The 15,281-nt window shown below is 36.6% G+C and overlaps 3 protein-coding genes across 7 annotated transcripts; 1 reads left to right on the plus strand and 2 right to left on the minus strand.

Moving 5' to 3' along the window:
- Positions 1–1,150: 1,150 nt before the first annotated feature.
- Positions 1,151–3,096, minus strand: TT4 (Chalcone and stilbene synthase family protein). The gene is made up of 2 exons (XM_007031990.3): positions 2,740–3,096; positions 1,151–2,430 (listed from the first exon to the last, which is right to left on the minus strand). Exons 1-2 carry the CDS (start codon positions 2,921–2,923, stop codon positions 1,427–1,429), a joined length of 1,188 nt encoding a protein of 395 aa, XP_007032052.2. The 5' UTR covers positions 2,924–3,096; the 3' UTR covers positions 1,151–1,426.
- Positions 3,097–7,941: 4,845 nt separating this feature from the next.
- AT-IE (histidine biosynthesis bifunctional protein (HISIE)) lies at positions 7,942–11,308 on the minus strand. Of its 4 annotated transcripts, none has more exons than XM_088805333.1 (6): positions 11,062–11,308; positions 10,468–10,635; positions 9,126–9,371; positions 8,946–9,041; positions 8,709–8,857; positions 7,942–8,470 (listed from the first exon to the last, which is right to left on the minus strand). In XM_088805333.1, the coding sequence occupies exons 1-6, from the start codon at positions 11,083–11,085 to the stop codon at positions 8,263–8,265; spliced, it is 891 nt and encodes a 296-aa protein (XP_088661459.1). In that variant the 5' UTR covers positions 11,086–11,308; the 3' UTR covers positions 7,942–8,262. The 4 variants fall into 4 exon arrangements, with proteins under 4 accessions (XP_088661459.1, XP_088661460.1, XP_017975138.1 ...); XM_088805334.1 differs by having other exon boundaries at positions 11,023–11,308; XM_018119649.2 differs by having other exon boundaries at positions 10,468–10,691; positions 11,062–11,306.
- Positions 11,309–11,521: 213 nt separating this feature from the next.
- LOC18601151 (calcium-dependent mitochondrial ATP-magnesium/phosphate carrier protein 2-like) lies at positions 11,522–15,281 on the plus strand. Of its 2 annotated transcripts, XM_007031992.3 has the most exons (5): positions 11,537–11,994; positions 12,429–12,880; positions 13,554–14,342; positions 14,533–14,623; positions 14,713–15,281. In XM_007031992.3, the coding sequence occupies exons 2-5, from the start codon at positions 12,463–12,465 to the stop codon at positions 14,903–14,905; spliced, it is 1,491 nt and encodes a 496-aa protein (XP_007032054.2). In that variant the 5' UTR covers positions 11,537–11,994; positions 12,429–12,462; the 3' UTR covers positions 14,906–15,281. The 2 variants fall into 2 exon arrangements, with proteins under 2 accessions (XP_017975097.1, XP_007032054.2); XM_018119608.2 differs by having other exon boundaries at positions 11,522–12,880; positions 14,533–14,643; positions 14,713–14,851.

A 15,281-nucleotide genomic window follows, 5' to 3' on the forward strand; every position in this document is an offset into this window, starting at 1 on the left:
ATTGCAACCAAACACTTTTAAAAATATTTTCAAATTAACTACTTTAAAAATGATAAAATATTCAAAAAATCTTTAAACTATTTAAAAAAATATAAATAAACTCTTATTGTTTTATTGCATTCAATAAATTTTTAACTTTTATTTTGAGTTAAATAAACCATTATAACTAATGGTTAATTAACTATCATTAATAAAAACGTTCATTGTCATTTTATAATCACATCACCATCCATTATATGACATGTCAACATATCATGTTAGTGTCAAGTCAACATTACGTAGTATAAAATGATTAATAATATTTTAATTCTAAAATCATTAGTCATAAGAGTTTATTTAGTTTAAAATATAAAGACTTATTTTGTTCAGAATAAAAACATAAGAATTTAATTAAATGTAGTAAAAATATAAAGACATATTTAAATTTTTAAAAATAATTTAAGAGTTTTTTTTAGATAATTCAAATCTTATTTGGTAGTACAGGATACCTAATTACAAGATACCGATTTTGACATCTTTAATTAATAAATGAAATATATATTACATATCAAAATTTTTCTTGTTGTGAATAATCATGATTGCAATCAAACGCTTTTTTAAATATTTTCAATTTAATTGCCAAAATACCATTGTTTTTGTTTTAGCAAAAACATAGTTTTGCAAAAAGGAAAAGAGAAAAGAGAAAAATAAAAGGGAGAAGGGAATAAAAATAGTAAATGAGTGGTATAAAAGTAAATCATTAATTACGGATATCTATATATATATATATATATATATATATATATATATATATATATATATATATATAATCAGTTAGCATTCCTTTTCCACGACGGGCACTAAAAAAGGACTTTAATTAAATGCACGACATAGGAAGGCGGAAAAGGAGAAATAAATATATAGTTAAAACTGTCAAAACAAATTTTATGGACTACAATATTATACTTTTTCCATTTTTTATATATATTTTAATATTGCAAATTTATTTTTTAATATTAAAATCTATTAAAAATAATATAATAAAAAATAATAGTATATGGTTCAAAATCCCCATAAGAGGAGGGTAGTGGCAGCAGCCTAGCATATGTCAAAACATGGAAAAAAGAGAAAGAAAAATCATAGTACTGATTAAAGAGAGGGGAAAGGTATCTACGGCGGTCACAAGATATTGTCTTTTTCTTTTTCACCTAACAGGAAATGCATTTCACTCAAATTTCAAATAATAATAGTACAAATGAAGGGGGGATACAAAGATGATCATATTTCATATCATTATTAATACTACTCTTTTTCTTCTTTTTTTTTTAAATTAAAGTCTTTAACCACACCAACGTTTGCGAAATTTATATTTTGATTTTTTTCCCCGAAGCCCAACAATGAACTCACTTTTTTTTTTTTTTGTTTTATCTGATCTTCCGTTGACTGGTTAGTGAGTTGCCTCCGTGGATATGCTGTGTAGCACAACGGTTTCCACAGTGAGACCTGGCCCGAATCCGAAAAGGACGCCCCACTCCAAGCCTTCGCCGGTGGTGGGCTTCCCTTGCTCCAGAGACTGCTTTCTCATCTCATCCAAGATGAACAACACACATGCACTTGACATGTTGCCGAACTCACTCAGCACATGGCGGGTCGCCTTGAGTTTCTCTTCTTTGAGACCCAGTTTGGCTTCGACTTGGTCCAGAATTGCAGGGCCACCAGGGTGAGCGATCCAGAAGATTGAGTTCCAGTCATTAATGCCAATTGGAGAGAATGCTTCGACCAAGCTTTTCTCTACGTTCTTTGAGATTAATCCGGGTACATCTTTCAACAAGTGGAACGTGAGGCCGACTTCACGTAAGTGTCCGTCAATGGCTCCATCTGAGTCTGGCAAGATTGTCTGAGCTGCTGATACAAGCTCGAACAGTGGGCGTTCGATTTTGGTATCAGGGTCGGCGCCTACGATGATGGCTGCAGCGCCATCGCCGAAAAGTGCTTGCCCCACCAGGGAATCCAAGTGCGTATCAGAGGGTCCACGGAAAGTGACGGCCGTGATCTCGGAGCAGACCACGAGAACACGAGCGCCCTTGTTGTTTTCAGCCAAGTCCTTGGCGACTCGGAGCACGGTTCCACCAGCAAAGCATCCTTGCTGATACATCATGAGCCTCTTAACAGAGGGTCTCAGCCCCAAGAGCTTGGTAAGTTGGTAGTCTGCACCAGGCATGTCTACACCAGATGTAGTACAGAAAACAAGGTGGGTGATCTTAGATTTTGGCTGTCCCCATTCCTTGATGGCCTTTGTTGCGGCTTCTTTCCCCAGCTTTGGCACCTCCACCACCACCATGTCTTGGCGCGCGTCAAGAGATGAAGCCATGTAGGCGCACATGTTTGGGTTTTCCTTGAGGATTTCCTCAGTCAGGTACATGTAACGTTTCTTGATCATTGATTTGTCACCTGTTGGGAGAAAAGCAAAGATTATACATGGAAATCCTCCGGAGGGAGTGAAAAAACCAATGATATCACAATATATATATATATATATATATATATATATGTTTATATCATATTCACATTCCTCGGACAAGATAAAATATTATATCTTGATTGGATTTATATATTTTCGAATCCCAAAGAAAGAAAATAAACGATCAGAAGGTAGCTAACCACTTGAAACAGTCACATGCATGAATGAGAAAATAAACATAGATAGTAGTAACTAGGGAATGGGTCTATGAACTAGTAGCACATAAAAAATATACGTACACATGCGCTTGAATTTCTCTTTGAGCTCGGTCAAGTGTTCGCTGTTGGTGATACGGAAGTAGTAGTCAGGATAGTCAGCCTGGGAAACGCAGTTGGGAGGAGTGGCGGTGCCAATGGCGAGGACGGTGGCTGGACCCTGGGCTCTTTGGGCCTTTCTGATCTCCTCAACGGAAGCCATTGCCATTTTGGGTGGTTGGTTGACGAGTAGCTAGCGCTCCCCAAGTTCAAAGGATGAAGGAGATAACAAAGTCTACTTGAGTCCCCTTTAAGCAAGGGGGAAATGAAAGTGAGGGGTGGAGTAGTGGGATTTCTCAAGTATACTGTATCGTACTGGGAAAACCCGTATGTTGGTGTGGGAATTGGATGGAGGCCCTGGGCGGGGTTTTATATGAGAAGGGGTAGGTTGGATGGACGGGCAGCTGGAGGCCACGTGAGTGTGCGGTAGGCTGCTCCAAGAGGTGGTAGCTGTGCTGCCACATCTCTGTTATATTTCTTTCTTTCTATTACTCCACTCCCGTTTACGTCTGTTTCTCCAATTTCAAGTTACATGATGCAATAACATTACTATTTCTTAATTTATCTCCATTATTAAGTATTAAAAGAAAACAAAAATATCAATGATCAAGTAATTACAATATACATTCAATTTAACATTTTTTTTAAATGATCAACTTCGGATGATATATAACAGATTAGAAAAACAGGAAACGTTGCAAGATGGCCACATAATTTTTTTAGTGCCAATCATATGCAATTGTACCTCAAATTTGTTTCATTTATTGGTTGTTTTTTTGAAAAGTCAATTTATTGGTAATTAATGTGGTACATCTGCAAATTTATGAATAAATATGTTTCACAAAATACAATTAGATCAGTATCCCAGCAGAAGTTGGACTCTGTTAGCATGCTTGACTAACTGGTTTGAATTGCTGCCTACCATGATACAGAACTTTTTTTTATCTTATAGTATAATCATTCCTTGTGTTGATTGGTTAGGTTTACTTGTTCGTCTTGGGTGATGGTTTTGTGTGGCCGGCCATGAGTTATTTGTTGGTTGGTTTTGGACCAATTGTAGTTCGGGATTTTATTATAATATATATATATATGTATGTATATACGTTCTCGACCCACATGGGTTATATATGCATGTATAGTAATATACTATATGGCCGGATTAGACTTGTTTCTATTTTAAGTTAAATTAGATTTTCTTAGTCCAACTGAGATTATGATTTTCTCTTTCATCTATCTTTTTCATTTTTTCCCTGTTTTCAGTAAGATTATTGCACTGTTTGTGTTTTAATTCGTTAATTTGTTGTGTTAATACATCGTTTAAAACGGATGTTTTGTTTTGATGCATCGAGAATGATAAATTGTTTTATGTAATTTGATATATATCTATTTTTTTAATATAACGTATTTTTTTCATTAATATTTTTTAATAGAAATTTTGTATTTTTTTTATTTTGTCTTCCCTTACTTTATTGAGTTGGGTTTTCCAAATTAATATATGGTTGCAAGAAAGCAACAGCAATTTTTTTTTTTTTTAAAAGTCAGGCAAGAAAAAGACTTAAGTTGTCAATTGGGTGTAGACAAAGAGAAGTCCTTTACAAGAAATTGATTGAAGCAGCATCAAAATATATATACATAAATTAAGAAAGAATCCATGATCTCGATAATACAATAATCTTTCCTTTGTCGGTATTGCTGCTGCTGCTCCCCCATCTCAATTTTTTTTGCCCAATTCCATCTCTTGGATGGGATGATGCTGCCAGAATTTATATGAACCATTTGATCATAATTAATGACAATCTTATGATGTTTAATCGGGTAAATTACATTTGTAATTTCAATTTTTTCATATATAATAATTGAGTTTTTTTTTCCTTTAAATTAGTACAATGTGATATAGATTCTATCTTAAAAAGAGTTACCTGTTAATTTTAAAAGAAGAAGATCATAATATAAAGTAAATATTAATGTTTTTTTATATCATTTCAAAAAATTACTAATGGATCGCACTATATACATCATAATGCAAGATGTTCATTGGGCTCTCTTTGATGTCATTTCATCTTTTGATGGTAATTTACAGTGTGAAAATGATACGGTATCCAGGCATGGTTTGTAGCATTAAGGGAGGCTTTTCATGTTGGAGAAGAAATAAATCAAAATGTTGAAGATAAAATTGCTGTTAAGTTGCTGAATTTGTGTCGTAGTGGGAGGCTTGGACATTATACTCTAGACCCACTTATTTTCTGCAACACACTGTGATTGTTTGTAAGTTATACATTAATAAAGCATTCGAGTTTTTAATATATTGATTGGTGTATAATTTTTTTGTTTAAAAAGTAATATTCGAATTTCTTTTTCATTAATTAAAAAAAACAAATACTAATGTTTTTTTCTCAAGAATAATTAATAAGTTGGAACAATTAGGTAATGCATGAATGCTCTAATTAGGAAATGCATGGAATTATACTACCATTTTAGTGGTAATTAATAATTAGATTTTGCACTGATGTAAGTAAATGGAACTAGTGCACCCATTGTGGAGAATAGATATATAATGCGAAAGGGACTTTTCAGTGGAATGGCAAGTAGCCAAGAGGAGAGAGAAGAGATGAAAGAAAGCAACTGCCATGCAGAACATGGGAAATTAAATTTTAGAAAGAAGAGGAAGATGGGAGGCAGCCAGCCCTAAGGTTTAGTATCTGTCTTGTGGAATTGTGTTAGGTTAACTTGTTCGTTAAGTGTTTTGTGCCCCATCGGCCACGAGCCAAGAGGCTAGTCTTCCTTCACTCTCTGTCTCTCACCGACCCTTCCGGCCTCTTAAATTAGCTAGCTTCAAATAAATCTTATTATTATACTATATATATGTTAAGCTTCAACATCTGTCATTCAATTAAGACAGTAAATAAAACTTTACTTTTATATATTTTTTTTGTAATATATATATATATAATGTCAAGTTCAATCAAATCCTGGTCCATGCATCTTTCACTTAACCTCTTTATGTTTTTTTTGTCCATTAAATGACCATTTTTTGATGTAGGGCCTTTGTTTTTTTTTTTTTTTTTGTAGAATTTAAGGAATAAATTTAATTTAATTTGATTTGATTCTTTCTTCTTTATTCTAATTTTTTGTAAATAAAAATTTTAATTTGGTCCAAGTACCTCATAAGTTTTTGTACTATAAGTTTTTTGACAATTTAATTCCTCTACCTGAAAACTAGATAATTTAATCTTTCTATTTAGAAATTAATTACAATTCAATCCTTTTATAATTTCGTCTAAATTGACCGTTAATAATGCTAACATGTCAGACAAAAAAAATATCATTTGAGTTTTCTTTTTCTTTTCTTCTTTATCCAACACTAAGTCATTTTGATGAAATTATTTAAAGTACATTTAATTTATTTTTCCATTTTTCCTTCTTTCCTTCTCTCTAGCTCTCTTCTTTTTCTACCTTGCCCTTCTCTTCCCAAGGCCGACCCCTAAACCTAGATCTCGGTCGCCGGCAACGATTGCTATCGGTCACCAATCTCCGGTCGTCGAAAAGTGCAGTTGAATTTTTTCTTTATCAAATAACTTTCATTAAAAATAGTTTTTGATAAAATTTATTCAATTTATATATAAAAGTTCTTATTGCATTCATAATTTAAGGTTTAATATTACGAAATTTCAAATATTCAGTTTGCACAAACGTGACAACAAATATTAATACGTGTAAACGAATGCAAAAGGTGCATGTATGATCTTCCGGTTCTCTCTGATCCTAATGAGTGACGAATCTCTGGCAAGTTGAACTCCGAACACAAGAACTAATTAACAATTTGCAAAACCTTGCTGTTGGCAGTAGCCAGGGCAGGGGATGCATCAATGGATAAGTAAGTACCCGTTGTGAGCCAACTGATCCGATGACCGGAGATCGGAATTGCTTGATTTGTTTCGTCTACTTCTATTGGGAATTATGTTTAAGTTCTGTGCAGTGATCTCCACAAATTTGGTAAGAAAACTCATCAACTGTTGAGATAGTCACAGACCAAGCATGCATTGCTTATATCTATCTCATCTTCTTAGTTAGCATTGTCGTGCAGGTAAAGAACAATCGGGCATGCCTCTTGCGTGGTGCTGACATTTGTATTTACAGTCGTGAATCAACTCTCTACCTTCTTATATATAAAAACCTGAGAACCATGGCTGAGGAAATCCAAGAAGGGTAGCTGCTAGAGGTTGAGAAATAAATGGGAATGGCTCCAGTTCGTCTGGGATCAAACGCAGTGGCTCAAGTTGCAGCACTGCTCTTGCTGCTATCCATAGGGGTGGCCGCAGCATCTGCACAACTCAAGACCCAGAATCCCTGGGCGCCAAAAAAACTGGGCGATTGCCAACCAGGCGTCGACGGCGCCGTCAGCTGCGAAGTGAAATGTGATTTGCTAGGCTGCATGGCAGGATGTCAAACAAGTAGCCAGCAGGGATGCTTCCTAGACTGTTTAGCCGAAAATATTAGTTGCAAGAGTACCTGCAGCGTTATTCCATTTCCACCAGACCCATCGCCACCGCTAGCACCACCAGCATCTCCAGCACCTCCACCGCAGGCCTGAATGAATGGATGAACGGATGGCGTTTCTGTATTACGTCTTTATTGCCAACAACTGCATGTCTCTGAAATAAATAAAAATGATAATGAGTAGCAATGCCACTGGACTAGTCTTCTATAGAGCTAGTGTTTCCATAAATTGATTTCTACGTAGATTGTGTCTTGAACTGTATTGTATCATGGATTAGGGGAAGCAAAAATATGTAGTAAATAATACTGTTTTTGCAATAATATCTGATGATTGTGCCAAGGCCAGGGACATGCATTAATATTTTCTTTCTTGTTGTAATCAGTGTGCGAGTATGGGCAGGACTCTGACACTAAAGATGACAAAGAAACGCCATTGCTAATTGCATAATGAGAACACAACCCCTGTTTGCCTGCTTACCTCCATCTGATACCACGTCAAAACAGGAAACTTCCCGATTTCTGGTGTGCCTTCTGCTCCATTAAAACCAAACCCATACCCAAAGTTTCAAGATCTCGCAGAGCTGTAAAATTCACATCACGGTGTACTAGAATGATACACCTTTTATGAACCTTTGAAATGCATTTTACAAGATTAAACCATGACAGAAAATCGACTCTGTGCCATTAGTATTTACACAAATCATATTATCAAATAATTCAGGAAACTGGGTATTTGATCCCACGACCGGTACAAACTGAATCCAGGAACTGCTGTGTAAAGACAAAACCCGTAAGTTTGCAGAGAAAAAATGCTACGGAGAAAAGACAAAATCATGGCTTCTACACGAATCACGATTTCACACTATGACAATGGTGGATCTCAAACTGTGGTTTTGGTACATAAAAGTTTTTCTCTTATGGTGATACAATATTCAAATCTGTCCTCAGTAGACAATTGGATCAAAATCAAGCCAGGGATAAAAGAATCCAATCTACAGCACAGCTTATATCTCAGTTTTGTGTTGTTACACGGCTTTGCTTCTCCTCCATACCCGACTGAGAAAATCTTTTCCGAAGAACTTCTAGAACATTTTCTATCTTTACACCTTTACGCCTTAGCAAAACCATGGCATGGTATATCACATCTGCCATTTCTGAGGCAGTACGTGAATTGTCCTCTTTCTCCTCGAGTGTTCGGCACAACTCATCTGCCTCTTCCCTGCATGAGTACATATAATTACATGATTACATGCAAAAGAAAGGCTAACATGCTAAAGATTTAATAGGCATACAGCTTAGTCATTTGCTGAATCTTCACAGGAGGGAAACGAACAACCATGCTGTTCATTTGTGGTTTAACACTGCTTTCCTTGTTTTTTTATAAATATAACCAGATCTACTTTCTACAATTTCTCCATGAAAATATATACTAGCCAAGTTAAAACTGACTACATTACCGTATCTTTGAGCACAACAAAGTTTCGTCAAGCAACAGCCGTTTAGTCCATGACGGCTTTCCATGCTGTCCTGCTAACTCTGATTCTCGTTGGGAAATTGTAGATTCTAATGAGTACAAAGTTGTCAGTGCCAAGTTATTTTCTTCAACCTGCCATTGCAAACTAAGTTCACTTACAAACTTGCAAAATAATACCAAATAATGTAATGTGCACTTGTTAAAGATTAGAGCTGCTTACTTCTTGCTCCTTCAACAGATCACTTATTGATGTGAAATAGCACGTCTCCGAACCTGTGTGGCATGTAGGGCCATCTGGCTTCCCAAGGTAAATTATCTGAAAGATAATTTTCAGTTAAGTTAAACAAAATGAATTAAGCAATCAACAAAAATGTCATACAGTAAGTTGTTTAGAACATACAGAATCACGATCACAATCAACAAAGATGTCATGAACGTTGATGAAATTGTTGGAAGTTTCTCCCTTTGTCCACAATGCTGCCCGTGACCGACTGAAGAATGTTGCCTTCCTAGAAGAGAAGGTTGTGGCTAGAGCATCCCTGTTGACAAACCCTTGCATTAATATGGCTCCCGTGTCAACATTTTGAGCTATAGCCACTGCTAAACCTTTGTCATCCCATTTTATACTGTCCAACAACGTATCAACCTAAAATTAAAATTTTTAGATATTCAGGTCCTCCCACTTAGATGTGTGGTTTTTCCATATATACAGAAGAATTCTGAAAAAAGAAAAGACATAAAAAAACCTAAGATAGTATATAAAATTCACAATACCTAACCATAATCATGCCTCTGCATGGTGAAAAGTACTACAACATCTTCACAAGACACTAGACAGATTTTAAAAATCAAGGTAGGTTGAACTAATCAGAGGCATGCTCTTTAAGAACAAAATATGGAAAATCATAAATAATAGAGATAGAGGGCAAACATCTGAAAACAAAGTGGCTTCACTAGTCACCAATCAATAGCTTAGTAAATCCAAGTTGCAGACATAGCACAGGTTATGGATGCTAATTAAACAATCATGTGAAAGAAAGCTAATATTCCCAAGGCAATTTTTGTCCTCTGATAACAGTAGATACAGAGCTGTGTAAGTATAAATCTGTACATTCTTTTCGGTATGGTATATAAGAAAATCAAAGATGAATAATTTTGCCAAATCTAATGATGGATAGAATACAGAGGTGTCAAGAGATGTAGTGTCCAGATGTAGCTCAAATACTAACTAAACACATAGTACTGGGCAACGATGAACTCCTTCAAGGGACGGATAACAGACAGATTGAAAACCCAAACCATCTATTCCTTCCCTATCTTTTATTTTCCAGACATGTAACAATCCCTACCACAATAGATAAGATAGGCATCTGACATATGTCTGGTTAATTCTTAGGTACTAATCGAAACATAATACATGTAAAAGAAGGCTGCAGTAGGGGTACTAATAACACTATTGACTGTTTTTAGGCATTTAGCTTGGCCTGCAAAATGCCTGATTAGATAATATTCAATACTAATCCTGATAGGATCTGTTGGTTAACCCCCAACCCCATATCCAATCTGTGCTTTTGTAGAGTTATTTAAATTACCAATATCTTGATAGACATAGCATTCAGTTCATTCACATAATACCATAACATTAACAAACAGACAATTCTACTAAAAACGGTTGAATGTTTCATCGAAGCACATGCACGTCAATACATGTATAACATATAAAACCACACTAAAATAAGTACCTTTGATTGAAGGTCGATATCTTTATCTAATTTCCTCGAAGAAGCAAAGACAATAGCATTTATCTTCTTCTTGTTCCTGAATCTACCACAAACTCCAGTAGAAAACAAGCTGCAGGCTCTGAAAGGAGCTCTTACAGGTTGAATACAAGGGAAAGATGAAACCGCCATCTGAAAGAACGAATGTAAATCCTCTATATTCTAGCAATGTCTACATCAAGCTCATCCTGCAAATTAACAAAAAAAGAAAAGAAAACAACTTTACCAACTAACTAAAAAGCCTGAAGAATATTATTCAAAAAAGGACTGCAAGTTTCTTTGAAATGCTAAATTGAGGCAAAAAAAGGACAAATTTTAGTTCACAAAATATGTAGTTGCTCCAGGGTTGTACCACAGCAAGAGCAAAAAATAAGCTGAGGCTGAGATTTCCTGGAAAGCAACACACTTTCTATTGCTTCAAGGGAACGAGTCATGTGGGAATCAATCAAAATCCACACTGACCAGATTGTGAAGCATTTTAAAGCATATAGAAGAAAAAAAAGAAAGAAAGGGGCATACTTTTACAGTTTTGAACTGAGTAAAATGTTAGCGAAGTACCGAACCCAAAATGAGAGACACCATACTCGGAGACTCAACTCTTGAACAGCCGCCACACCCTGCACTTCACACTGCAACAACTGCCGTTTTATATAGAGAGCACTTCAGTCGTGGCCTGTGGGTACTCTAGGGTTTTTTCATTATTAAACGGGAAATTTAATGAAAAAGAAAAAGAAAAGAAAAGAGGAGGGCCTGATATGGGCCTAGGAGGTCTGTGGTGTCAACTCAAGCGGTTGGATTCCGAGTGGACTCGAATCTTTAACGTTGTTGGACGCACAAAACTCACGCTACAAAGAATCTGTGTCCCTCCCTGCCTCCCTCCCCCAATCCCCATCCCCAACAGGTCCACTATTACTACTATTAATCAAAACAAATCACAAAAAAGAAATGGTAAATTTTTCTACCTCGTGGTAGTCGTGGGCATGGTTATAGGAGTATTTTTCTTTCTCTTATTCCCCATTTTTCTGGAGTTTTCTTCTTTTTTTTTTTTCTTACAGTACTTTTACTACTATAATCAAAGAAAAAAAAGATAAAATAGCTTATGATGGATTAATGAATTTCTTTCCTAGATAAAAAAACAAAATGGGAAAATACATAGAATGAAATATCCCCTGGCTCTGGTGGCGCCCTGCTCACTGTGTTGCATTGCGAGTTGTGTCTTGCACCGTCCCTTTCTTCACAATCACAATTTTATTACACAACCAAAAACCCAAAAAAGAAAAAGGAATTTACTTTTAAAGTTTCTGTTTGTATAGTTTTGTGATGGGCACGTTGTCCTTTGGGGATGTGGGCGGTGATTCTCCTCCTCTGCCTCTGCCTCTGTCTCTGCGGGGATTGCCGATGTATGAATGAATCAATCAACCTTCATACCCCTTTTCAATCCCACCTGGACCTTGTGATTTCCTTCTCAGTATCTCTCCCCTCTTTTCCACGGTAAAGGAAGGAAAGAAAAAAGTTTTTGTTCCCTTTTTGACACAATCAAACTTCTCGCTTGTTCTTCTTAGTCTTCGTCTTCGTGTCCTGTTTCCATTCCTCTTTTCCGTGTTGAATTTGACCCTTCATTTCGTTTTCACCTCGATCTTTTCTTGCTCTCCATACTCCAATATATACGTACTTGTCCCTGTGCTTTGATGGGCCTTTGTTGAATGTTGATTATCATTCCTAAAGCCTTCAGCTTTTGATCAATTTCGAGCCCTTTTGCATGCTAATTGAAGATTCCTATTTCATTTCATTTCATTTAGATTCTCAACTGCTTGATTGCGTTTCCTCATTTCTGATTTTGATCCGTACCTTTCTCATAGTTGAAGCTTTTGGGTATGGGAATCTATGAGATTGGAATTAACCGTAGGAAGAGCTTTTCATTGTAGGTGTGGCGGTTTTATGCTGGTTTTTTCTTAAAAAATGGACGCTAATCCCACGAAAGCCAAGGAACAGCGAGCACGCGGCTGCAACCCCGTCAAGAAACCGGGACCAGTCACGATGGACCACGTTTTGTTGGCCCTTGAAGAGACCAAGGAAGAGAGGGACCAGAGAATTCGCAGTCTCTTCAATTTCTTTGATTCTGCCAATGCCGGCTTTTTGGACTATGCCCAGATTGAGGCTGGTTTATCTGCTCTCCAAATTCCCTCCGAGTACAAGTATGCAAAGGATTTGCTTGACGTGTGTGACGCTAACATGGATGGCCGGGTGGATTATCAGGAGTTTAGGCGCTATATGGATGATAAGGAGCTCGAGCTTTACCGTATTTTTCAAGCCATTGATGTTGAACACAATGGTTGCATTTTGCCTGAGGAGCTTTATGATGCTCTTCTCAGGGCAGGTAACATTTACTGTTGCATTTAATTTCCTCAATTACTAATTATTTTCTTGTTTCATCCACCACTTCAGCACTCCTCTAGCACCTTTACTCGTCTTTCTATTGGCTGATTTAGTTTCTCTTTGTAAAGATTGTTGGGAGAGTTGACTGTATTTTGTTGTTTACCATAAAATTTTTTCTTCATGTGTAATTACTAGTAACTGGATTTAGCTGAAGAATTATCTTGTTCATACCATGTCTGTGATATCCCTGCTACTGTCTGCCTTTTCCCTGGCGTAATGGTTGCTGCTAACTGCAAGCAAAGTGAGAAATTCATCTGTATGTAGAATAACCAGACTTTATTCTTTTTCTATTACGGTTTGGCTTGACTTAAATTAGTATACTGACTAATTGGTTTTCTAAATACACATTTATTGATTACCATGTGGTAGACTAGAACTTGTAGGCACTTGCTTAGTGGAATTTAACTTTTACTGTTTTTGTCATCTAGCTACATCAATTAGAATCTAAGCTAATCCTACTTCTGCTTGTTCAAAGTGCGCTCTGTTTACAAATTCTTCTTCTTGGCTCTTTTACTTGATTTATGTGATGAGCATAACTGAAAATGCTCGCAGAAAAAGCTTCCCTTTTGGCTGTTTGTTTCATTCTATAAGCCACGCCAGTCTCTCTTTTGTAGGAATTGAAATTGACGATGAGGAGCTAGCTCTGTTTGTTGAACGTGTGGATCAGGATAATAACGGAGTTATAACGTTTAAAGAATGGAGAGACTTTCTTCTGCTCTACCCTCATGAGGCAACTATTGAAAACATTTACCATTACTTAGAAAGGGTATGCCTTGTTGATATCGGAGAACAGGCTGTTATCCCTGAGGGAATTAGTAAGCATGTACATGCAAGCAGATACCTGATTGCAGGTGGAGTGGCTGGGGCAGCATCTCGGACAGCAACTGCACCTCTTGATCGTTTGAAGGTTGTTTTGCAAGTTCAAACTACACGAGCTCATATCATGCCAGCAATAAGAGACATATGGAGGGAAGGAGGAATATTGGGATTTTTCCGTGGCAATGGATTAAATGTCTTGAAAGTGGCACCTGAAAGTGCCATCAAGTTCTATATGTATGAAATGCTGAAAGAATTTATCATTAAAGCTAAGGGGGGGAAAGATAAGGCAGAAATTGGTGCTGCAGGTCGTCTAATTGCTGGTGGCTTAGCTGGTGCTGTGTCACAGACTGCCATTTATCCGATGGATCTTGTAAAAACCCGATTGCAAACATATTCTTGTGAAGGTGGAAAAATTCCTAACCTTGGAGCATTGTCTAAGGATATATGGATTCAGGAAGGACCCCGGGCATTTTATAGAGGACTTGTTCCATCTCTTCTTGGGATAATTCCTTATGCAGGCATTGATCTTGCTGCATATGAAACTTTGAAAGATATGTCCAAGAAGTATATTCTTCAAGACAGTGGTATGATTTTATGGACCCTAATTTAGATGCCTTTTTCCTTTCATTTTGCTCCTATCTTTATTGTTCTTGTTATTCGTGTTTTCCTTAATGAATTTGGCTAAGTTCTCTCCTTTTACACTGGCTTCAGTCTCATCAATTTCTTTTCACATCTGCCTTCATCTTATTTTGAAAATTCCATTTATCCTTGTAGAACCTGGTCCTCTTGTACAACTGGGATGTGGCACAATATCTGGAGCTCTAGGGGCAACATGTGTCTATCCATTGCAGGTTGTCCGAACAAGGTGAATCAGGCTTTTCATTCGTAAGTAAAACTTTTTCTTTTGGGATTTAATGCTGTGAGCCTAATTCTAATTCTGCTTGTGGCTTTCAGAATGCAGGCTCAGCGCCCTAATACAGGTGCTGCTTACAAGGGAATGTCTGATATGTTTAAGAGAACATTTCAACATGAAGGGATTAGGGGTTTCTACAAAGGATTATTTCCTAATTTGCTCAAAGTTGTTCCATCTGCAAGCATAACATACCTGGTTTATGAGAGCATGAAAAGGAGTCTGGATCTGGAATAACAAGTTTTGGTGCTGTGTCCATGCCTGTGATTGACATTGTTGCGTGTATAGTTGGAGTGGTGGGGACGGTGACGAAAAAGATTGTTTAAGAGAATAAGGTTACTAATTGAGTAGATTATAGCATTGTTTTAGATTATAATACACATGCCATTCTAGCATGAAATACACTGCAAGGGCAAAATTGGCTTGCCCCGTCATTCTTGACAGCTTGAAGCTTCTTTCAAGCTTTATTTGCGTTGGTTGATTGTTCTATGATAAAGAAGCATACAGAAAAACTTCACTTGAAGATCGATTTTGTAATTCTTTTCTTGGCTGCAATTTTATCAGAAATTGCTATGCCATTAATAAGTCTGCTTGTCTTCCTCTTCACCATTTA

The sequence above is a fragment of the Theobroma cacao genome, chromosome 4 (assembly GCF_053813885.1).
Source record: "Theobroma cacao isolate CCN51 chromosome 4, ASM5381388v1, whole genome shotgun sequence".
Lineage (NCBI taxonomy): Eukaryota > Viridiplantae > Streptophyta > Magnoliopsida > Malvales > Malvaceae > Theobroma > Theobroma cacao.